Below are 25,926 nucleotides of genomic sequence, written 5' to 3'. Positions count from 1 at the left end.
GGAAGTGTGCATAATTAAAACGCCCAGACATGCACTACTGTAAAAGTGGATGTTTTTACATTGAAAGTCATTGAAATTTGAAATGGCAAAAATGAGCGTTTCATTCTGATAATTAAATGTTAAACGTTAGAATGGAATAAATGAACATCTGAAAAAAACTCAGTCAACTTCACTGAGTGATATACTATCCTTAAGTACTACGCCAATACAGCTGAGCTGGAAAACTGCAGTTCCTGCTTGTGCCGTTAATCCACATTTATTTATTTATATTTTGCTGTACTTTTAGGTTTTAATCCACCATCCAATACCATCGAAACCAAAGTTCAGGCTGTGTTAAAGAAGAAATCTTCCATTTCAAACCCATTATATATTACAGGAACTCTGTTTTTGACTTACGGCATTCCCATTGTTTGTTAACAGATGTTTCGATATATCACTGCACCTGTTGCCCATTTTCCTATTAAAATATAAAGAACTGAAAAGTGAGTCAAGACATTTGCACAGTACTATCGAGGGTATATGTCTGTCATTTGTAAGATATTTACAGTAGTGCTTCTTGTGACTGTCTGAGCTGTCACAAAATAAACACAAAGGGTCACAAAGCAATTAACAAGAAGTGATTTAAGAAAAAAAGAGTCCTCTTTATTAAACAGCGTCACTACTCTTTGTGATTTCCTATTTAGTCGTAGAAATGTCATGCAAATTTAATGATCTGGCAAGGTCTGACAAAGACAGTTTTTGCTTAAAATGCTCTCCGAGACGTGTTAATTGGATGCAAGTTGGCATATTGAGTTTTTAAAACTAAACTGAAAATATGTGCAGATGAAAAGGCTTAAAGTTTTGCTCTGTACAGGTTAGTTCTTTGTACACAGCCTGCAGCTGCAGGTCCTCTTATGATAACAAATATGAATACCTTTAATCATCCATTTTCTCTTTGTACAACACAGCAAAAAGAAAGGGACTTTCATCCTATCATGACATGACTGACAAACATGATTCCGCTGTTATTTTCCTGATGGTTGTATTGAAATGTGATCATACTAAGTACTAGACACGTACCAAGGTGAAACTGCACAGTAGTAAGTTGATTGGAAAGATCCTTCACATGAAAGTCGGTGTAACCGCTGAGGTCGTTGCTGTTGTGCTACGTGATGTATGCCTTTTGCCCACAGTTGTGTTGGATTGTAAAAACATCTCTGATCAGTTTAGCGAGTAATAAATTTAGGGAGCCCAGGAGTGCTGTCTCAAATTCATTTGAGTGTGCTAGTGTTGGGTGATGCAGAGATGTTTCTGTTCGCTGTGGATATTTGTCTTGAGGAATTAGTCCCTGTTGGCATGAAGGACAGAGAAGGTTGTCCTATAAATTGTCTCTGTATTTTCTCCTCTTTTGCTTTGCTCTGTCTGACTTTGCTCGTCCATATTCACTCCCAGGGTTTCAATCACTGTTTAAGGCTTTTCTCACCTGCTTTACTTCTTCCTTGCTTATTTGGAGTGCATGGATATGTGCTCTAGGCTGAGTATGCTCCATAAATGCATGCAAAACTACAAACCCTGGTCTAAAAAAAACCAGCTCTTTTCCTAGTTTTTTACACTGACTTCAAATGTGCAATTTGACTTGCACGTCGAGTTTGCACATCAGGTTTTTGACATACACATCACTGTCATTTTGACTCTTTTGAACATCAATATAATGGACAAAGAATTAAAGGAACACTTTGAAAACACATCATATCTCAGTAGGGGCAAAAATGATCATGATTGATGTCTGTACTGATATGTACTGGATAATGTGTTAGCAATGAAAAGATGCCTCATCTTTTCCTTTTAAATGAAAATGGTTGACCTACACAGGGCTAAATTCAAAGATACCGCAAAAGTCAAAGTAAAACAGTGATGTGGCAGGGCCGTCCATTTACCTGAAATTTTGTTGCAGCAATTTAAAATGGTTCTCGTAGTTTGTATGCCCCCTTACATGCTTGGATGCATGCCTGACAGTGTCGGGGATCGTGCACCAGGGGGAACCCGGGACCCACTGCACCATCGTAGGGTCTGACAGTGACAATGACTTCATCCCAATACCTAATGGTAGTCCGGGTGCTGTTGTTTAGCCTGTAGAGGTTTGTGCGTCCCTTCGTGGATATGCCTACCCAGACGTCACTGACCCACCATCAGACCAGTCACCCTGAACAATGTCACAGGCAGCAAAATGTTTCTACTTTATCTCTAGACCCTTTTACACCTTTCATATGTGCTTAGGGTGAACTTGCTCTCAGCTGTGAAAAACACAGGGTAGAAGTGGTGGACCTGCCAACTCTCGTATTCTACGGCAAATGCCATTCAGCCTACATGGTGCCAGGCAGTGAGCAGATGGCCCACTAGAGGACATCAGGACCTCAATCCACCCTCACACAAGAAGCCTGCCAGAGTAGACTGTCTAGAAGTGCTCATCCTGTTCCTCTTTGCACAAAGGAACCAATGCCAGCCCCGTGCATGGGTTATGGACCTTCTATGGCCCTGTCTAGTTCCTTCAGAGCAACTGCCCATCTCCTAGAATCTTCTGTGTTCTTGGATCTGTGCTGGGAGACACAGCAGTCCAGCATGTGAAAATGAAAGTGTAACTTTCATTTTTTCTTAATCAATTTATATCACCACAATGTCTCTAATTTTGACTATTTTTGACCAAACTATTTATTTATTTAATTATTTTACTGTAAAAACAGCCTAGAAGATATAATACCAGAGATGTGTCAATTTAGCTCAAAGTAAAATGAGGTCATTGTTCTCAAAAATGCCCAAGTCATTTGCTTTTGTGCTCAAATGGCTCATCCGTATCTCTTTGCAAGTACCAACAGTAGTTGCCCGTCATGGTCGGATTAAATTTTCCCTGATATTGGTTTTCTATCACTTTCATATCTCGATGAAATCCTTCCTGGTGCCCATTGCTGACATCACACAGGTTTGGTGGAAACAAAGTCAAGATGAGAATTTTAATAATAAAAAAAGAAAAAGAAAAAAAAGCATCTTCAGTGACATTCATGCGCTCATTCGGTGATTCATTTTCAGCATCTTATCCACAAGCTCCTCGTAATTCTCTGCTCTGTGATTGCCATGAAAATTCTGGACGACCTGCAGGACAGCTATGGTTGAGACCAAACATATTTTATAAATGCTGAAATGCATCACCGTTCCTGTTCAGTCATCCTAGTAGTCCAAAACTTGGAATATCAACTAAAAAAACCCCCAAAAAACCCAGGATGTGCTAGTCGTAGGTTTTTAGATTTTGAGTAGGCAAGTGAAATGTTTGTAAGTACAGGTGAAAGGATCCCAGGTATGTGGTATCTTTTGCTTGCTGGGCTGCTTTGAGATTTTGCTCTCTGTATGACCTAAGAAGCTTCTTACTTTGCTGAGGGGATGGACTCTAAATGTATGTCCTTTTAAATTGATTATTTAAAGATCTCATTTGTCCACACTTCATCTTCCCTGATCAAACAACCTAACAAAACCTGGGGTCATCTGTGCTATGAGTTCGCGGTCTGTCCGCTTCATTATGACAGACCAGAAGAAAGTCCTTCAAGCTGTGAGTTCATTTCAGGCAAAATTCTAAACAGGCAAGGCTCACAGAGTTTTCTGTGGTCTTTAATTCAGTCTTTTTTTTTATATTGGATCAGGCTTTTGCGCTCACTCATGCTAACAGCTTCCATTCTTTCACAATGAATTGAATCTTTTAGTTAAGTACTGTAGTTTAGCAGCTGCTCTGTCATTTTTTTTCAAGCAGAAGTGGAATTGTCAAATATTCCTACTCTTCAGATGCTGCTTTCTGTGGCCTATGTTGGTGAGAGTGGCAGCCATGGGTCAGAATGGAAGGTTGCTCTGTAATTACAGGGTTGAAGGTTTGATCCTCTAGCAGATGTGATAAAGTGTACATGCTGGTGCAGATGCAGTCACACTGTAGTTTTTCTGTGAATTCCACATTCTAGTATCCTCACTAGTGGGCTGTCCACTTTGTACCCTGCCTCTCATCTGGGTTAGAGTTAATTAATAACTCATTTGGCAGCTTTACACAATATGTTATTTACATTTAAATAGCTAAATAGCTCATCTTATTCTTTTATAAGATGCCTTGGTTTTTACTCCATTTGGTTTAAGAAGCACTTGGCTGTGGCACAAGCTGTAAAGCAGCATTTGAAGTCTGCACAATTGGAGGGATACTTGTGATTGACACAGAGCTGTGTAATTTCCTTCCTAACACTGCTTTCAGATCAAAAGCAGATCGGATACTGAAGCAGTAGGGTTATCACGATGATCAGTAGTCTGTGAAATCAAAGAAGAACAGTTTGAAAGCTGCGAAACAGCCAGCCAGCATAAATACTCACAACTCTGAAGAGAAATGTGGATAAATGGATCTTATAAAAATTTTAACATCTTGAATTTGGCCTCGAACGTCACACTTAACTGGAGTTTGTGACTGAATAAAAGCCTGTGCAAAAAGTCTGGAGCCCACCCCTCTTTTCTTCATATTTGGGTTCTAAGTGGTCTTAACTAATGGTTCTCCAGGCTTTCTGGACATTTGCTGCATTTTCACTTATTTCTTTCAAAGCAAAACATCACCACTGTCTTGACCAGCAGCAGTGCCTCATCCTGAGAGCAGTTGAATCGCGTCATAAAAATGGCACAAGGACTGTCGTGAGCATGCTTCCTGCTCCTAACCCTAACGCACCAGGACCAAACCTGTGATAAAATGTGTTGACACTTTCGTCACCAAATAAAAACAAGATGAAAGTGTTCTGGACAGATAAGATCTAATTAAGTTGCGTAGAAAGGCGGGACAAGTTTACTTCTGATTGGATCACTTCTAATCTCCTTGTGCAGCAAGGTTAGAGACGCACATTTGATCTGATCCTGAGAAATGGAGTTGGAGTGAGAGGTTCAGCTCAGTGACTACAGGCCAGTGGCTCTAACACCAATAACCATGAGGTGCCTGGAGAGCCTGGACCTCAAATACATCAAAGTCACTATTCCACCTACTCTGGGCCCATGTCAGTACACAGACAGAACCAGCATCAACAGATGATGGCATTCCCATCACCTTCTACACCACATGGACCGCCTGAAACCACAGGGAACATTTAATACCACAGTTGGTCAGGATGGGCCCCCACTGCTCCTCAATCCTCTCCTCAGCACAGGAGCCCGACAAGGCTGTGTTTTTAGCCTTTTCCTGTACTGTCTGTATGTATAAGACTGCATAAATGTCATTGTTAGGTTTGTAGATGAGACGGTGGAAATAGGACTGCTCACTGGTGGGGATGAGTCTGGCCACAGAGAGGAGGCTCAGAGGCTGACAGATTGGTGTACTGAAACAATCTGGCTTCTAACACCACAAACACCAAAGAACTAATAACTGACTTCAGGAAAAATCAGAATGTTGACTCTGTGACATACTGGGGAACCTGTCTGGGGTGTACTCCACTTCTTGTCCCATGGCAGCTGGGATAGGTTCCCCTGCGACCCTAAATTAACTGAATGGATGGATGGATGCACGCAGGGATCAGGGATGGACACAGGGCTGGATCAGAATGCCCAGATACCATTGAACGTAATTGAGAGGATGTACAGAATACACACAGCCTTGTTAAAAGAAAAAAGCCCAAGATAGACTGTAATTCCTGAAAACTATGAGGAACATAAACCTGTCTCAAAACCTTCTGGTGTCTTTCTGCTGGCACACTATTAAAAGTGTCCTCCTTTGCAGCATGCTGACATGGTAAGGTAACATCTATGAAGCGGATAAAAAAAGGGACTGCGGAACGTCATAAAAGCTGAACAAAAAGATCACCAAGACACAGTTGCCAGCACTTGGAGACGTATACACATCGTACTGCTTGCAGAAAGTACTCTGAATCCTAAGGGACGCATCTAAACTGTTTGAATATCTGTCCTCAGGCGAGCGTTACAGGTCCATCAAATCACAGACGACAAGATTAAGACACTTTTTATCCCAGATACATCACAACACTGCAAATGTTTCAGTAAACTTCATCAATTTTCAATGTATCCAGCAAAATATAAAGAAATGAGGCGTGGCACAAGCTCCTTATGTTTCTCAGTTAATTCAGGGTTTTTGAGGAAACCTTAGTCAGGCTGTATATGCTGTGATGATGAAAACTGGTGATGCAGGATGAAGAGAATCTTGTTTCTCGGGTGCAGACAGAGTCATAATCAACATCCACTTAACAGAGCATATCTAGGCATCAGATTTAGTTCTTGGATATTGATTTATCTGTCAGAATCCAAGTGAGAGACGTGATTCATGTTTTCGTGGCAGATTTTGTGCTTCAACATGCTTCTTGTTGTGTGGCAAGACAAAAGTCCCCATCCAGCTGCTGCTTTCTTTTCTCAGAAGGACGTGTTCCTGAGAAATTCGCCACTTACGTCTTGTCGTCAAAACAATCTTAAATGGCCTTACTTTGTGCTTATTGCTCTTGTGTTGTCATGGTTTCACATCCATTAGTGGAATAGCTAGAGATTTGTTTGACATAAACTGAGGTAAAAGCACTCAATGTTTGTCTCCTTAAAATAGTAGTGGCATTTTCTCCGCTAAAGTGTCTGTCTGGCAGGCGAGTGGTGGCGCTCAAACAGTTTAGAGGCCTGAAAGTTCATCTCTCAACTGACAAAAACGGCATCGCTCCCTTGGGTTTCTAAGCTTTTTGTGCGGAGCTACTTCACACATCACACTTAATCCTTTTGTGGGACTTTTTCTCAAATCAAACTTTTCAGGGGCCTTGGTTATCTGACGCATTTGCTCTCATTATACAAACTTCTCAGACTGCGTCAGGTATTAAACGCTCAGCAAGTTGTTTCGTATCCTTTTATCTGTGTTTAGATCTGTTGTCCTGCCACCTCACTAGATAACCTGTCCATTGCCTACAAATGCTCAGAAATAAATTAGGGTGACTAGTACAAAGGATAGAATTCAACAATATGCATATAAAAGCAACATTGTTCAGAATTTAGTCTGCTCCAGCATTAAGCCTTCGGTGCTGTGGCTGATGTTTTGTTTTTGTCGTTTTATCATTGTGTTGTGATGACTCTAGTAAAATGGAATGGAAAAATGATGGCAGTGGTGGTGGGTTAAAACATACAATTACCTGCATTTTTCCTCTCCTGCAGCCCAGAACTGTTCAGGCCTGCGGACGTGTTCTCAGTGCTTGGAGCAACCTGAGTGCGGCTGGTGCGGAGATCCCACCAGCACAGGAAAGGGCCTGTGCATGGAAGGTTCGTTCCGGGGTCCCATGAAAAGACTGGCGAAGCAGGGCCAGCAGGGCCCGTCGCACGACATGAGCCTGGAGCCAGGCATCTGCCCCAAAGACAAAGGCTACGAGTGGGCCTTCATTCAGTGCCCCGGTGAGTGCTAAACTTCCTGTCAAGCTAACTGAAATTACAAACCATCTGTCATGTCAAGTGAGGCATTATTACCTATTGGAGGTCACTACTTAAGCTTAGGGGGAAAAAAAAACAAAAACAAAAAACTCTACCATGGACTCCTGTTACAGCCTCCCTATGCAACTAATCCGTCCCTGCTGATTCCATGCAACCTTATGCCGGTGTGACGTTTCATGCTTTCATGAAGCCCCTGTCCATACTGCTATGTTATGTAAGATGATAATGTAGCCACTGTAAGTTGTAAACTGAGAATGTGAGCAGCGCTCAGCAGCTCGCGGATTACTTAAAAAACCTCAAGAAATCAGATATTTGTGTGAGTTTTGGTGAGTCTAGAATGAATTAAAAGACTTGTAATATTTTGCCCAATTAGAGTTTTACGCCTCTAGGCTTGAACTCCACCATCATTGTGTCTTTTTCTCAGTTGTTCACTTTTTATAGCATGGTGCCTCCGGCCGCCGTTGCTGCCATCGTGGACCCATTAGAGTTTTGAATTGTCTGTCCATCCTTCCCAAACGCTCTCGTGAATGCCTTGAGGGACTTTCTTCAAATTTAGAACAGACCTGTATTTGGACTCAAAGATGAACTGATTCGATTTTAGTGATCCGTCGTCAAGGTTGGGGTGACCTCAAAAATTCATATGATTCACACAAATGTCAAGTAGGATTTGGGCATTATTGAACACCACATCTCAGGGACAGAAAGGGAGATTGTGGCCGTATTTTACATTTGCCATAAACTACACTGGTGACGCTAATGGATACCCACCTTGAAACTGTTCTGCTTGGCTAAAAATGCACATAAACTATTCATCTTTCCAGTTACATGCTATTTAGCAAGTCAGTTCAGTTTCACTTATATAGCATCACATCACAACAATTAGCGTCTTGGTGTGCTTTATATATTAGGGTAAAGACCCTTTAATATTAGAGAGAAAACCCCCAACAATCAGATGACCCCCCCCCCCTCTAGTAAGACAGCACTTGTTTTAAACAGAAAACGCCTCCTGGCAGTCTAGGCCTGTTGCCATTAAGGTAGCATTGCTTCTTTCATGGCTGCTACTTTGTGTTCCAAGCATAATAATTTTTAGCAAATTACTTCAACAACTGCTCGATAGCGCGAGCACTTCTATTTACCGTCAGATACAGGTAGTTTAAGGAGTGGACGTTATCCATCCTAAAATATCGGGGGTCATACTGATGCATAGTTTCTTACATGCTCACTGTGTCCACACACTTTGTCTGAAAAATCAGTAACAACAAGGTTAATCTGCAAATTGTTGAATAGATTATCTTCAGGTTGATTAAAGGATTAAACTATTACAAATATTACAAATATTTTAAAAGGCAGGTCTGGATAAAATAACAAGTCAAACAACAAAAAGCTTTTGGATTTCTAGGATGCTATAACAACTCACATATGACAAAGGCAGCTTATGAATCCAAGAATATTTGCTTGGGTTGTCAAGTTAATAAATTTCCTATAATTTTTCATTTTTCTTGCTGTGACAAAGCAGCAGAATGAACTCTTCTGTCTTTTTTTGCAGCATGCCAGTGTAACGGCCACAGCACGTGCGTTAACGGCAGCGTTTGTGAGCAATGCCGTAACCTCACCACCGGTCCTAACTGCGAGACCTGCATGCCTGGTTACCATGGCGACCCGACCAATGGCGGCAAATGCCAGGGTGAGTGCCGCATCACAACAGACATTGGTTATTCTGCATGCATACGACTTAATGGCTCCACTTGTTTTTGTTGAGGCAGTCGAGTGATGTACTTTAACCCCAACAAGCGCCCCCTCCCAAGCATGTTCTCATCATCGTTATAGATTTCATTGCAATGCAGGAGATCAGCATTATGAAGTTTAAATGATACAACACAGAGTGCCTTCTCTAGGTTGTTTTAATTTGACTCAACCTGCTTTGTGTAAGTGATAATTAAGCTTTTTAGAAGGATATGGCCTGCTTTTTGAATTCTAATTGATGTAATATGTGGTGAATATGGTGTAATGCAAGTTGATAACCAACAGAGGGCACTATTGAGTGTTGATAGTGATAATTTGCCCACTCATGTTTGATTAATGACATGCAATATGTTGGTTTCCTAAACAGGCACTTTCCACCCATGGGATCCAAATACTTTAAATTTACACTGTGAACATGCACACAGCCTGACACACACACACACACACACACACACACACACACACACACACACACACACACACAGCTAGGAAGGGGGAAAATTGATGCTTTAAGCTCAACTTAATACAAACTTCAACACATGCAGCTCAGTAGCCTAACTGCTTTACCAGTTTTCTGGGTGTGGTGCTCTTTCTTGATAGAAAACCTCTTTTGATTGAGTTTTTGATTAGCTCATGAGGGAGATTTATTATCCCAGTCTCCTGCCCAATGGCAAATAAATTTTTCTTAAGTGACTGCAACCCATAAATTATGCTGAATTCCTGTTTTCTAAGCCAAAACACATAATGTCTGCTAAATTTATTGTGGAGAGTCGATGTGAACGCAATACAGGAATGGGTATTAAATCAAATACACAATGATCACACTAGTATCTGATAACTGTCTTGGCTTGTGTTTCTTAATGAATGGATCACAGACTGGCTGAAGGCTGGGAGTACAGGCTCCTTGTTGAGAGGAGATTTAGCTGCACTCAATGGTTATGAGACATGAATAGCATTCCTGAGAAGTTACATGTGGGGTTTTGTGTGACTCGCCAGACATGGGAGACACAAATTTTGTGGGAGCTTTACAGTCTCAGATACCATATGTTGCTGCTCAGGCTAAAGCTGTGAGTTGGAAAGTGAAACTGCACCAGTGAATACCTGTCACTATTCTCCTCATTCTCCTGGAGCCTGAGGACAAAAAAAATCATAATTTGTGATAGGAACATGTGAATAAATTCACAGCGAGGAGAACCACATCTAATGTGGCTTTCACATAGTCAAATTAAATCCCCGTATCACCAGCTGTCAATAACAAGAAGTGTTGGAGGAAGTGTCAGTATACTCAGTTAAAAGCTTTCCAGTCTCCTAAAATATTCATGCCATGCTGGAAAGGGTGCACTACTTGGAAAGGAGGGAGGAGGATCCACTGGTCCTTCAGTAATGCACCTTTTCAGTGTTTTAATGATTACTGAACTGAAAAGAATTGGTCAGTGTTTTTTTTTTCCTTCTTTTTTTTGTCCTGCAAAAGCAAACCTGAAAGGCTGTCACAGTAGAAGCACTTTAGAAGCCAATTCACTCATCTGTCACACATCTATTGCAGCACTTTCTGTATTCTTTACACACACACAGACACACATGCCTAGCGGGTATCTTAGCCTTTGTTTGGAGGTGGTGGTTCTCCTTCATGTCTTTGAAGTTCAGCCAGTCTTTTGGGAAATACATTTGTTTACCATCTTACCCAGATCAATATCAATTTCCCCCTCTGTGCAGTCTTACCTGCACAGGTTTCAAATGTATAACTGATCACATATAAGTGTACAAATCCAAACCAGCCATGTGTTTACTGTATCAAGTTTTTTTTCTTTTTTGTTCAGGTTTGATATTGATCATTTCTGTTCTTGTACCTGTCTTTTTTCCTTTTCTTTTTTGGCTTTGCTACTCTCTGTCTTCCCAACCTTCTTTTCCATCTGGTTTTGCCTGTTACAGCCTGCAAGTGTAATGGTCATGCAAGTGTGTGTCAGGTGTTAACCGGCAAGTGTTTCTGCACCACCAAGGGGATCAAAGGAGACCAGTGCCAGCTGTGAGTATATTGGTCACTTCTCGCTCTCTCACACTCACTCATACAAATTTTGTTCCTGAAATTTAACCATGGAAGATGCACTGACTGCTTCCATCATTTTCCACTATGTGTATAAATGCACTAGATAGCAGAGCTGTTTTTTGTTTTTTCCTTGTAGCTACTTTTGTGCTTTGCTCATACCGAGGCTGATGACTTGTAGCTGGTTCTGAGCTTTGGGTTGCTTTAGATTGATCCACTTTGCCTTTGTTAGCTTCTTTAAAATGTCTGTATTCATCTGGGTGAAGGTGACTGAAGTGTCTCATTAAGTTTATTGTTATGAGCGTTTTATGTTTACTTTGGACAACTTTGTGTCTTCACTCTCAGTAAGGAGCTTCCACACTAATGACATGTTAGCATGTGACTGCGAGTGTGCAGCTGTGTGCCTGCGGTGCTGGGTGCGTGTTGTGCGTGAAATGGACCGGCCTGTAATCGGACACACGTGAGGATGATTGGCTGTTTACGGGTCAAGACTGAAAATGCTGGAAATCAGCTGATTTCGGTTTGTGGCTGGTTGAGGTTGATAACAGAATAACAAGATAAAAAAAATAATGTAAAGTATCTGATTATATATATTCGTATTAAATCCACAATAGAAAAATACCATTTAAGTGATGGAAAAAAGTTGCTGCCTGATTACTGGTGACTGTTTACCCGATGAAGATCTGGGTTGAAATCTCACCTCTTTTCAGTGCACTCAGGTTTTAGGAGCTGTTGTCCCATTACGTATGACCTGCGGCTGACCTCATTGTAGTACTTGCTCTTTTGGCTGAGTTTTATTTCAGTATCAGAAAGGTCAGATCAGAAATACCAACAATGTTCCGACTAAACTCCACTGACTCACGGTAATGTGTTCAGAGCGATTCTCTGAACAACATAAGCGTGTCAGTAATCACTTGGGATAGAGCCTTGAAGATGTGCTTGAGGCTGTTTTAAGGAAAACAAGTGAGGTACCCGGCTGTAGGAAAGCACTATGTGCTTTCTTCATGCTTTAAAAAAATTGTAATTTGTCTTTACAGACACACAAATTGAACTGCTGATTGAGTTAAACCAATCCTAGCAAAACAACATTGTTGTAAAGTAGAGTAACGGGTAGCTGGTTACCCAAAAGAGGTCTTTCTTGACAAACAAATAATTAGTATGTTAAAAATATTCAATTTCTGTGGTGAAGTGGATCAGTGTGTTTGTGTAATTGTTTAATTTGGCCCCCGTATTGCCGTCATGGATAATTCCAAAAGGCATTAAAACAATTACTTTGGTTGATTTTAAGTCATTATATAGCCTGACTTTCACCAGCCATTTTTAAAATAAATTTAATGGGATTTTTTTATTACATGATTTATCTCCTGCAGTGACTCATGATTTTCATAATATAGTTATGAGGATTGATTTCTGACCAATAAGAACGGCTCAATTTCTCCTCATGTCGAGGCTTAGATGCTGATGCTAATGGCCCTGTGGTGTAAAAACAGGCAGTTGGCACTATTTGCCAGGAACTCCACCTCCAGGGTGATTTCTGCTGACACAGTCGAATCCACTCGCGTAGGAGGACCATCTCTTAGCTGTCTGCTTTCCCAGTTGTAAGCATAATGGAGACTGATATTTCTGATAACCCTAATGCAATAAGCCTTATGGATGGGTCAGCGGCAAACATATGTGTGCTTACGTACACACTCACCCACAATCTAATGATTTTTTTTCTCTCTCCAAAGTCACCCAACACTCCTTTGTGTTTTGATCAAAATGAGATAATCCCCCTCCTGCTTTTCTGCTTTTATAATTCTCTTTGAAAACACAAGGAAAATAATGCATGATCACAATATACATGAAAAATAAAAACATTGACTAGAAGAATTCATAAAGGTTATGGGAATAAGAGGGAAAGACTGCAGAGAAATCAAAGAAGAAAGAAAGAAAGAAGGGCTACAGGAGAGCGAGACCTTTCCAAACCCTCAGTGCTTTCAGTCAACATTGAGAGCAAATAACTAACACTTTGCACAATTGGAAAAAAATGTCACATTGATTTTTGCTACTAGATTTAATGTTGTGCAGTGCAGTACAGTGTAGTGTTATACTCAGATAGCAGGTGGATAACAGTTAATAAAAGAAACGTATTTTCTCATTTACTGCAGAATCAGACTCGAGTATCAGAACAGGCCAGGCAAAGCTTTGAAGCCAGCTTCGAGAAGATCCTTGTAGCTGTTGCTGATTATCACCTTGAAATTTCAACAGTACTAAAAAACTCCCAAAACAACACTTCTAAAGTGAGGGCACTCTGTTATTTTGTAGGTTACTTTGCTGTTATGCTCATGATGGCTACATTCAGACATACTCATGGCCGTGTCTGTGTCATTGACAGGCTCTGTTTTGAATGAATCTGCTGGGCTCACAGTTCATAAACTGGGGGGCAAAGAATGGGCTGCCATGATTACAAAGGATCTGTCACTTTTAGTTTTTAGTCTTAGATCAGCAGAGGTGTAACATGAGAATTTTGTATAACCAGATAAGCTTTTCAGCAGCATTCTGCACAAGCTGTAGATGATGCATGGAGGGATTGTTTGAGGCAGGTGAAGAGGTGAATTGCAATAGTTTAAAAAAATAAAATAAAACAAAAATCTAAATCTCTGACTTAGATATAACAGGAGGAAATGTACTCTTTCTTAACTGATGAAAACAAGAGCTAAAGAGATGCTTACAAACATGCAGAACCACTGACAACTCCCCACGCAAAACAACTCCCAGGTTTTTTTTAATAGATTGGTTAACATAACAGAAGAGTGAACCCAGATTTTAAATAACAGGGTAGCAGGGCCGACAATTAAAACTTTAGAAAAACACTGAGGTTTAAAAGTGATATAAAGCTGAATATCATCAACATGCCAGGGTTTTAAAAAATTGTTGGTAAATGATCTTAAATGCCGATATAAAGGAAGTAAATACAGTGGGGTGCAAAAGTTTGGGCAACCTTGTTAATAGTCATTATTTCCCTGTATAAATCGTTGGTTGTTACAATAAAAAATGTCAGTTAAATGAAATGAGATGAGATAGCCTTTATTTGTCAGTTGCAGGTCTTTTGCCCACAACCGAGATGACAGACCTTGCCGACCGTACATACAATACAAACATCACATTGGGGAGACAGGTCAGGCCAGGTAGTGAGGAAAAAAACATTGAAATGTGCAACACAAAAGGATAATACAGGAATGCACAGGTATCAACACACCATAGCACAATAAACACAGACAGCAACATGGGAAAGTGTTCCAGTGTGTACATCTGATCTGCGCCTCCAGCTGACCCGATGTCCACATCGGAGGGGAGGTAAGCGTTGGAGGTGGCGTTGGAGAGGGAGGGTGATGCGTCAGTGAGTGCTTATCAGTATCAGTATATGTATGTGTGTGCGTGTCCATAGTTCAGCTGAGACAGTGTCCTTCGCCCTGCCAGGCTAAGTAAACAGTCTTCCAGCCAACCCAGGTGGCCTTGCATGGAATGGGAAGGAACAGACTCAACACAGTCGTTATCAGGGAGTTTTTGTTCGGCTCCAGCCTTGAGCCCACAGCTGGCGCCGAAGGGGTAGCCGGATTATGATGGTGATTTTTCTTTTGCAAACAACTCATGAGAATTTCAAGCTGTTTTTAACACTCCGACACAGGTCTCTCAATCTCCCGTTGGATAGCCGCGAGTTTCTCCGTGATGTTCTTAGCCGTCGATTCTGTGGTCTTGTCACTCTTTTGCTCACATAGCAGATTCTGAGACCTCACGACCGCAGCCAACTGATCCGAGATGTAATCCAGCTTCCGCCCAGAGATGTTGTTCTGAGTTGATTCTTTCCTGATCTAATCCAACATACATACGCTCAAAGGTGTTATTCTGAGCATTCATTGCAATCGTAAGCGCCTCCAAGCTCTTAACCATGCTGCCTTCAGTGAGCCCTTTCTGAGAAGTCGCACCTATCGTTCCAATCCCAGCGGGCAGCCTTGTGGGGGTTTGAACAGCCGGTTCCGCTCTCTTAATTCTCCAATAAACCAGGGCCAAGCCAGCTCCGATCAGCAAGAACCCTGTTATCATGGTTCCGAATAGGTAGATATCTTCAGCGTCCTCGATCGACAGTCCCACGCAGGCACACGATCCTCTGCCACCCGTCCATCGTGTATCCGGCAGGGAAAGTCCCTCCAGGGCACTCGGGTTCTCCCGAGCCCAGACTTCTCATCAAAGGGTGTCAATAGCATTCAGAGACCAGTTGATCAAATCCATAATTCTCTTTTAGGTTATTGACACAGACTGTGAGAGAGTGTTCCAGGGAAAGTAATACAAAAAAGACATGAGACTAGACAAGGACATAAGAACTAGCAGGGAAGATAAGGGAGAGGAGAAAAAGTGCGTCCGCCTCCTCCGAGAGCCAAAGAAAGAATATATCATATAGGAGACACACACACAGTGATATTTGAGAAGTGAAATGAAGTTTATTGGATTTACAGAAAGTGTGCAATAATTGTTTAAACAAAATCAGGCAGGTGCATAAATTTGGGCACTGTTGTCATTTTATTGATTCCAAAACCTTTAGAACTAATTATTGGAACTCAAATTGGCTTGGTAAGCTCAGTGACCCCTGACCTACATACACAGGTGAATCCAATAATGAGATAATTTAAGGGGGTCAATTGTAAGTTTCCCTCCTCTTTTAATTTTCTCTGAAGAATAGCAACATGGGGGTCTCAAAACAACTCTCAAATGACCTGAAGACAAAGATTGTTCACAATCATGGTTTAGGGGAAGGATACAGAAAGTTGTCTCAGAGATTTAAGCTGTCTGTTTCCACAGTTAGGGACATATTGAGAAAATTGAAGACCACAGGCTCAGTTCAAGTTAAGGCTCGAAGTGGCAGACCAAGAAAAATCTCAGATAGACAGAAGCAACGAATGGTGAGAACAGTCAGAGTCAACCCACAGACCAGCACCAAAGACCTACAACATCATCTTGCAGCAGATGGAGTCACTGTGCATTGTTCAAGCATTCGGTGCACTTTGCACAAGGAGATGCTGTACGTGAGAGTGATGCAGAGGAAGCCTTTTCTCTGCCCACAGCACAAACAGAGTCGCTTGAGGTTTCCTAAAGCACAGTTGGACAAGCCAGCTTCATTCTGGAATAAGGTGCTGTGGACTGATGAAACTAAAATTGAGTTATTTGAGCATAACAAGGGGCGTTATACATGGAGGAAAAGGAACACAGCATTCCAAGAAAAACACCTGTCTCCCATATAATATATTTGACTGACATTTTTTATTGTAACAACCAACGATTTATACAGAAAAATAATGACTATTAACAAGGTTGCCCAAATATTTGCATCCCACTGTACAATGAATGAAAATGGGGCCAAGAACAGAACCCTGTGGAACACCATGTGAGAGTGGCAGAGTGATGATTTGTAAGTTGATGTGGCAATGGAGACGCTTCTATAAGCATTAAAGTGAACTGTTCAAATGCTGGACCAGACTTGCTCACCTGCTGTTTCAACCTCTTGATCAATACTTGTTGGTCAGTATTGTCAAAGGCTGGGCTTAAATCCAACATCACTTCGAATGAACTCTCCTGAATCCCTGAACATCAACAAATCACTTGAGAACAGCAGGCTCTGCCAAGGGACCTCTATGGGAACCAGACTGAAACTTTTAGAGAAAGTTCAATTCTTCCATAGAACTGAAGTGCAGTTACCTTTTATTTTTAACACTTTTGCAATAAAAGGGAGTTTTGAAATGGGCCTAAGTTGTTCTCTGAGGGTTGTATGTCTTTTGGAGCCAACTTTAAGTGGTCACTAAGCAGTTTTTGGTACTTAATGGGTTGGCTTTGTGCTTTGTTTATCTAACCAAAAGACTGCCACTCGCTTATGCAAAGTTAAAAACATAATATGCCTTAATATAATGCAACTTAACTCATTCACTGCCATTGACGTCTATAGACGTCAATTACGTTTTTCAATGGGAGGGGCCAGAATACAACCTCGGGCAGCTTGTCAGTGAATTTTATTTTTTCATATATTTGTAAATAAATTGTTTTGATAAAACATAACCTTTCTCAGTGTTATTTCTGTTTTATAGAAGTGAAAAACTTTTATATGTTAGAGGTGTCACAAAGCAAGAAATATTAGTGTCAAAGGCACTTTTCTGCTTGAAATGTATTTTTCACAAAAAGCTCGTTTTCTCCCTTTTTTTTGGTCAAAACAGGCATTTTTGGTGGAACCCACCTCTCTTCTACAGCTGATTACTAAAGAATGGAAAATGGTAGAAACAAGCTTTTTTTTTTGGATGAAAGAAGAGAGTCTGTTCTTCATTTTGGTAGGTTCAGCGTTTATATGATCATAACACACAGTTTTCTGTGGCTCTTCAAAAATGAGTAAAAATGCTCAAAAACCCTGGCAGTGGGGAGTTACCTGATTTGAAAATGGCTGGCAGTGAATGAGTTAATATATAATGCATAGTACATATAACCTACCAGATCATATCAAGGATGATTGCTGCAGAGATCTTTATGGAGCCCTGACATTTCCAATACATAATGCATGTTTGCATCTCTAATGTCAAAATCAAACCAGGTTTCATATACAGCTACGTTGGTGTAATGACACAAGTGTAATCTAATTACTTTTTTTTATATCTTGTAACTTTCAAGCTCTCATTACATATAATCATTGTGTCCCCAAACACTGTCAGCCGCTCGCTTGCACCATCCCTCCCTGTAAGCCTAAATAAAGACCTCTTCGCAAGGGTACTCTGCCTTTTGAGCATTGTGCACAGAAGTACACACATGCAGATTTTCACTCGTGCATGCTCTGCATCTACTGATGCCATTAGGACCTCCAAATAATAGCTGCACTAATGAAGTGAAGGGTGCATCGGTGCAGAATAGAAGTGCTTTTGAAAGCGATTGAAGAGGTCTGAGCTGCATCATAGCGATGAGTCAAATAAAACTGGCGAGGGAAATATTTATCATATTGCTCATTTGGATGCATCCAGTGTTCAGGATCCTTCACATGCTCGGGGGTAACGTGCTGTACCTCTCAAGAGTGTGTGAACATATGCATGCCTGTGCTAGCCTGCACAGATGTGAATTAAACTGTAAGGGTTTTAAGCACATTTCTTCTCTGTTGTTGTGTCTGTCTTTGCATTTTTGTCTGTTTTAATCACTGAGCTGGCACAGGGACAGGCAAAGGTTCAAGCTGAGTGTAGATTAAATTAAGATACAGTTCAAGGGGACTGCCTGAAGTTCAGATGTGTGCACGGATGCATGCAGGTCTAGATTAAATTAAGATACAGTGTTGGGAAGCTGCATTATACTGATGAGCACATGGGTACTTGTGTGTTTTGCCATCTGCAAATGCCAAGCAGTTGAAATGCCCTGCCAATGACGTTCTGTTAGGCTCAAAAGCCTGTGGCAGCATTTGTCCTCTGTCCTTTGTACCGTGGTAAAACACCACTCTGCCCTGTCCTTGCCTGTATAACATTATAACAGCAAGAGGGGGCAGAGCTGACCCCTCCTGAGCTGTGTGAACCTGCCTCCTTTAGGTCACTGAAGACACCGATCCTTGTTATTTAGGTTTTGCTGGGTAGATGCAGTGTTAAAAATCCATCTTCTGCACATGTGCATTGGCGTGAGTTATTGTTTTCATTACATGACGTTTTCAGTTTGAATGAGTTTACCAAATGATTAAAAATTTTATCACCTCTTTATAATTTATAGAGTTTAGAGGATTATTCCTTATTTTCTAAACAACAAAAATCTAATACTATAGAGTGATTTTAGTGTTGTAAAATGTGAACACTAGAATTTGAAGATCCGACTGTAATGCTGCATAAAAGCTGAGAAAGGATGCATGGAGGTTGATTGCTGCTCAAAATGAGTTAAAACACATTTGCAGCAGTAATCAGCAGGTATAATAAGAGCTATAGTACCAGTAATTGAAGCCACAGTGACGATCCTCTTAAAATGTTGCCTTGTACATTGTCGTTCTGCGAAATAAATGGGCAGATGCCTCAGATTTGGCACAGTGGTTACTGTATATGTAGAATCACTCTTAATCATGACTTCGTGACATTGCAAAAATGCAAAACCTTGCTTGCTCTACATTATGAAGAGTGGGAGCACATTCTTTGGTCTGATGAGACCAAAACAGAGAGAGGGGAAAGAAAAAAAAAGTTAATATCGGATGAACTACAAGACGTTTTGCTCGAACCTGGCCAGAGCTGCCACTGTGAACACATAGTCCTGACACTGAAGAGGTGGGAGTGCGATGATATGGTGCTGCGTGAGTGCAAAGGGTGTTAGAGAGATGACATTTATAGAGGGCATCACGGACATGGTCGACGAGATGACTCCAGGAGCCTGGGAGAGGAGGAATATTCCAGCATGATAACGATCCAAAGCACATGGACAGAATTACATAAGAGTTTGTCTAAATGAATAAAATGAAAAGTGTAATCTGTTAAAGTGTTCCTTCTGATGCGAATCCAACAGCACACCTTTGCAGTATTTCAGTGAGAAAGGCAAAGGGACACAACCCCTGCAGCAAAGGACAGGCTGGGCAAAAATTGTCACTGAAAAATGTCAAGACAAACGTCCTCCACGCCAAGAAGGATCAAGTCTACCATCATAATATAGCTGGAGATGCACAATATTGAGAAATGAACAGATTCAGTTATTGAAGCTGTGCAGACTTCTGTTGTTGGTGTTCTTTTGTATGATGCAGTCAAACGAAACTGTTAGTTTGGATTTTGAATAAATCCAAATGTCCCGTTTGAAAGCTTGAAAGTAGTGCAACTGTTGTAATTTTGAATCATTTGAATTTGAAGTTGCTGCACAGGGGTGTAGTCACTTCTGCTGTGCACTGTACTCCTGAGTGTCTGAGAGGAGTCAGCAGCTACAGTAATATGTGACATATAAAGCTGTTGTCAAATCAAAGCTGTTGTGTAATAGCTTTGCTTTTTTTTTTTTTTTTTTTAAAGCATTTTTGACATTTTTTCTCCCTGGTGATATTTAATGTGCCGAATGACGTCTGGTGACCTTCAACCCCCGTATGACTGGGTTTTTATTTTTGTTGGTTTTTGCACAGTACGTTAGGTGGTGATAGCGTCTGTCTTGCAAATCTGAAATGCTGCAAACCAAGCCAGTCCCAAATTATTTTTAGAGTCAGAGTCATCCTCATTCAGTGTAACATCACTGACGGCCTCCTCCTCCTCCTCAGCGGCGTTCGTGCCTCTCGGTTGGCTCGCTCCACTCTGTTCCCTCCTTTATTTGCCGTCCCCTCTGACTCCTCGACACCGCCTCGGATATTCACATTCTCACAAGTTTAATTGGTTGTCTGCAAGATGAACCAACTGTGAAGCCTAATCAGTGTGATAATAGGTTTCTTATCTTTAAAGTAACACAACAATTTTCACCTTATTTGTGCGCTTCAATTGCATATGTGGCATTCATCAACCTGCTCATTGTGGTCAGTCGCTAAAGAGTAATGACAGTGAAGTTCGGAGTGAACTGCGGACAGTTAAATGCATGTACGTGCGTTGAGAGGCGGAGCAGTGCAGTCCAGTGAACATTGCCATATGTTCCTCCTCATTATGGGGGCTTTAGAAAGCAATGGGGCTGATAAAACAGAGCAGTTGATGGCGTTCTGTGGATGTTAACAAATTATTTTGCTTGGAAGCACTTCATTTAAAAGTCAGAATGTTTTCTGGCTGATACCACAACATCCTTGTTGTGAAAAAAAACCCCCAAAACTGTAGTGGGTTTTAGCAAACTACACAATCTTACAGGAAAACCTGGATGTTTAAAAAGTGTTGACTTTAAAGGAAAAGCTTGAGACTTGAATTTAACCTCTCTTAGGCTTATTGTAAGTTTGACATCCCTGCCTTAGAGGGAGAAAAAAGCATGGCTGCAAACCCCTTTGACATCATGAGCCACGTACAGTACCAAAGAAACTAGTTTTACTATGCATTAACTATCCACTGTAAACAACTGACATTTATGTTGTAAATAGTGAAAAAACAAACAAATAATAAAAAACAGGCACTTTTAAAGGGATTTTTAAATCGTGTAATTATTTTGTAGGATGAATAGGAAGTTGGAGATCTTTATCAGCAGGAAAAATTAGGGCTGGATTGCGGGCTTTGCTGTGGCGATTATGACACCCCTGCCCTAAAGTATCAGAGAAACAAGGAGTTGCACTTAACAGCGTCCAAGCAAAAGCCTCCTGTTTTCTGTAAAAACACTTTTGAGTTATGGACAGAATTAAACGTCATGGGACAACCATTTAGTTATTTAGCCTGTGACTGTTGTTACTGTGTTCAACCCCAGCTCTGATTATCACATCTGAATTTTAACTTGGGTCAATAAACCTGGTCCATTTTGAACTTTAAATTTCCTCCTTACTACGTGCAAAACTCTGTCTTATCTGACTTTATTCCACGAGGAGGATTCCCCTTGATCACCGGTTATTCTCAGTTAAAGATTATATTTCTCCAAAATTCAAATAAGAGCTGTTTTTGCTCCAAGGATTTTAAGGGCTTAAACCTGATCACAGACCTCTGTGATCAAGCGGAATGTGAAGTTTTGTGCATGTGTGACTTTGATAAACAACATTTTTTTGGGGGGGGGAAGAGAGAAAAAAATCTAATTAACTTTTACAAACTATCAGATTATTTCCTCTTTGTCAAAAGTAAGAGACTTGATGAGGCGCCAACAGCAGGAGCTAATGCGCTGGCACTTGGCAGACACTGCTTCTGATAAGAGGCATTCTTGCTCTCAATCTGTTCGCACTCTTCTTCATCTTGTTCTCTCCTCTCTGTTTTCTTCACTGCAGATGTGACTCAGAAAACCGTTACCTTGGCAATCCACTCAGAGGAACCTGTTACTGTGAGTAATTCTCCGCTGGACAGCTACTTGCTGGAGAGACAGCTCATATGCACTCGCTCTCACAAACACACACCTTTATTATTCTTGGCGATTCTCTCTCTCTGCCTCTCTCTCTTTCTGTCTCCCCTCTCTTTCTCTCTCTCTCTCCCCCCTCTCCTTCCACTTCCACTCTTCCGCCCAGGGCAGATGGAGCATTTTAGCACTTTGGCACCAGGGGCGCTTGTTCGGTGACAGAATGACTTGTCGTGAAAATGTCAAGTGCATCAGAGGGAGTGAGTGATTGAGCTAATCAAGGAGACGGAGGAGTAAAAAATTCTCCACTTGTCTACTCACTCAATCACGCACCTACTCATTTATTCATTTAGAAAGTTGACTAAATGATAGATTTTCCTTTCACTTAACAAGTCAAACTATCAGTGTGCGTATATGGAAAAGGAACTCGAATGACACGAAGCTGACACCCAGCGCCGAGTGGTAGCACATCTGTGCCCCCCTTCCTGTGTATACTGTACACGCTGGTGTGTTTGTGCTTTGTGTGTTTATTTGCATGATGTGGTGTCCTTCACGGTGCTGCGGTACTTAGCGATTTGTTATCTGCCTTTCAGCACTCCGCTACTGACAACAGAGCCTTTGCCAAGGTTTTGTCCCTTTTTGAAATGCCACAGCCTGACAACAGGCTCAATGGGGGGAAGACAGGAAACTAAAAGCCTGAAGCTTGTTTTAACCTCTGGACACCACTGGGACTTGTTCTTGAGCTTAGCTGTGCACTATTGTAAACATGGCAGTGCTCACTATCCAAAAGGCCACTGAGCATAGATTAGCACTTTGAACTCATGCGACATTATCCAGCTCCTTTGCAGTGTGTGTTAGTTTGTAGTTTGTAATTGAAAAATGCAGACCTAAATGTATCTCCCAAAGCCTTCTGTGGCTTTAATGCCATTTTACTATTAATGTGCAGTTTTTTGTTTTTTGTTTTTAATCATGAGTCAGATCTTCAGGAGGCTTATTTAAGCCTATAAAGAAATACTTTTTATTCTGTGGCTTTACAGGACATCTCAGACTCTGGCCGGTAAATTATGTAATTTATATGCCAAAAAATAGCTCCTGCAAATTCGATCATCCACTGTCTTAGTACTCATGCCCCTGCAGTCCCCCAGGGAAAAAGTAAACAGCTGTGGTACGAATGTGAAAGGACACATTTAATAATAAAATATTTGATGCATGTATCTCCTTTTAAAAAAAAAAAAAAAAAAAAAAAAAGATAATTTAGCATTACCAGTGAAATCATCTGTGGCAGTTCATTAATAATAAAAACTTCATTAATCTCTGGTGAAGATTATTTACTCTCAGGGTCAGGTTAATCTGTTAGTTCCATGCTTGATTGCAGCAATCAGATTTTAGCCTCTAGCCTGTGGTGGTAAAGCTACATCTGCCAGCTAAGTTCTTGATGAAGCTGTCATCTACGTATGATGTACGGGACATGGGACAACATCTGAGTAATTTCTTTCCTGTCTGGTTTTCTAAACAGACAATCTTCTGATTGACTACCAGTTCACCTTCAGTCTCATCCAGGAAGATGATAATCACTACACTGCCATAAACTTCATGGCCTCGCCTGAGCAGGTAACTTCTTCAAGAAGAGTTTTCAGTGAGTCATCGGGAACGATGTTAGAGTTAACATGAACGCAGCGCTCTGAGGCACTCACATTTAATTATTCTGGTTACTGGTCAGTTGTTTTTGATAATTAGAAACATTGAGCCTGACATTGCTGTAAAAACGTTTGTAATGTAAATTGTAAATTGTGCAGTATTTAGATGATTTCATTAATGGATTTATGTTTTTCATCTAAAGCAAACCAAGAATTTGGAAATGTCCATAAATGCGTCCAATAACTTCAACCTGAACATCACGTGGTCGGTTGGATCAACAGGTACTCTTTTTTTTTTTCTTCTTCTTCTTCTTTTTGTACTTGAAATGTTTCTGGTGAGTTATTAGTCCCAGTCATTTTAGTATCCATCCTTTTTTTTATCCATTATATCTGATATTCAGGGTTGGAGGTGGCTGAAACCTATCCCCTCTGGCAAAGAGCAAAAGATGGGGTACACCCTGGACTGGTTGCCACTATAATGCATGGCTAACACAGCAAGACAGAGAACCATTCACACGTTTTGGCCAATTTAGAATCACAAATTAACCCAACATGCATGTTTTTGGAGTGCAAGAGTACCCAGAGAGAAGCCATGTAGGCACAAGGAGAACAGACATAAGCAAGATTAGTAGTAGTGAGTTTGTCTCTCCTGTTCCAACTTCTTTGTCACAAATAGTATTAGGTATTCTCAGCAAAAGTTATATGTTTCGTGAAGTCGCGAACCAAGAAAAAAAAAGTATCTTTCAGGGTTTTTTCTGGGTTTTTTTGTGATTTGCGTGACAGAGGACATAAATGAATAGGCTGGGTCTCAGGAGGCTATTTGGATGTTATAAAAATGTCCAACAAAACATCTATAAAACTTTCTCAGCATTCAAAGGTCACCAAAGCCAATATTCAAACTGACAACAATTTGTTGCTTATTTTTATCCACATGGACTCAGGCTGATTAGATGTCCTCTATTTATTCTGAAGTCTGTGACATAAAAGGTTCCTATTGTTCCCACATTCACAGCATTAAATGAAATAATGACTAAGATGCTTTCAAATTGAACCTAATTACAAAGCAAAGCCTTTGTTTAATCAGTTTCATTCAATTTGAAAAAGAAAGTATCTAATAACAAATGTGATTAATACCATACAATCAGTGCTTTAATAATAATAATAATAATAATAATAAAAAAAATAAATGTATATACAGTATAATGTCTGTGTGTGTAACATTATGATATAAATATTAAAGTAATGAATTAGTCAGTCAATATAAGAGATATAACAGGAACAACAACGCGCCTTCTCTCGTTAGTGTGTACCGTGTCACTGTTGAGTGGATATTATAGGTTCCCTGAGGAAAGACACCCAAGGACACTGCAGTCGTCCAGTGCCACTGTTTATCTCTGGCCTCCCCTCCTCTCAAGTCATCTGCCGCTTTCTCCTGTCCACACAGCACTGACATTTTCTAGCCACTAAGACACGTTAACCTCCCGCGCGCCTCGCCACCACCTTAACCTTTTTGGAGTAGCGTTATTAATATTTGAAGTTGGGTCCCCTTTCTCTGCTAAGATATTGTGTCTCAGAAGGAACGGGACCCTCTTCACAATCGACGAGCGCGCAAAGCGCCTTTGGGTGGGGGAAGGAGAAGGGAGAGGAGGGGTGATTTCAATTAAGATAAACGTGCTCACGTAGCCACAGTCAAGCTGTCATTTTCACTGCTTTTGTTTCAGAGCTGTGGTTTGGAATGTCAATGTTGAGAACCCACTGACATGAGGAAGAATAAGAAATGACTTGGAACGTTTAGATAGATGGAAGATTGAGTTTTAAGAGTTTTAGTCCAGAATATGTTTATATATTGATTTCATTAGGGATATCAAGAAGTTTGTATACACAAGACACAGAAAATTTACGGTTTAGTGTTTAGCATACAGAATTTCATTTAAGGCACATTGCATCATCCTGTTTTAAAATTTTAAGATGCCACTCAGAGAAAAGCTAAAAATGGACACAAGCAAGAACTGATTGTTAACAATAGTGGATCTGAGCAGACCTCATGCAGACTTCATCTTCTATAGTTACATTAAGGCAAAGTTAGGTCTCAAACGACTTAATGTCCCTCTTTTAGGCTTTTCAACCACA

At 40.8% G+C, this 25,926-nt stretch overlaps 1 protein-coding gene across 2 annotated transcripts in view; it reads left to right on the top strand.

Moving 5' to 3' along the window:
- atrnl1b (attractin-like 1b) overlaps positions 1-25,926 on the top strand; it is a 70,512-nt gene that overhangs the window by 15,703 nt on the left and 28,883 nt on the right. Inside the window, exons 18-23 of one of the 2 annotated variants that reach the window (XM_026163091.1) lie at positions 7,171-7,404; positions 8,987-9,124; positions 11,113-11,206; positions 22,095-22,147; positions 23,676-23,770; positions 24,000-24,078. In XM_026163091.1, the coding sequence (XP_026018876.1) occupies positions 7,171-7,404; positions 8,987-9,124; positions 11,113-11,206; positions 22,095-22,147; positions 23,676-23,770; positions 24,000-24,078 (693 nt within the window). Of the gene's footprint in view, positions 1-286; positions 2,698-7,170; positions 7,405-8,986; positions 9,125-11,112; positions 11,207-22,094; positions 22,148-23,675; positions 23,771-23,999; positions 24,079-25,926 lie in introns of those variants that run through there. The other variant, XM_026163092.1, reaches the window with a different exon arrangement.

Source organism: Astatotilapia calliptera, chromosome 3 (assembly GCF_900246225.1).
Source record: "Astatotilapia calliptera chromosome 3, fAstCal1.2, whole genome shotgun sequence".
NCBI classification, from domain to species: Eukaryota; Metazoa; Chordata; class Actinopteri; order Cichliformes; family Cichlidae; genus Astatotilapia; species Astatotilapia calliptera.
The sequence above is the reverse complement of the archived record's forward strand: the minus strand, read 5'-3'. Positions and strand labels throughout refer to the sequence as shown.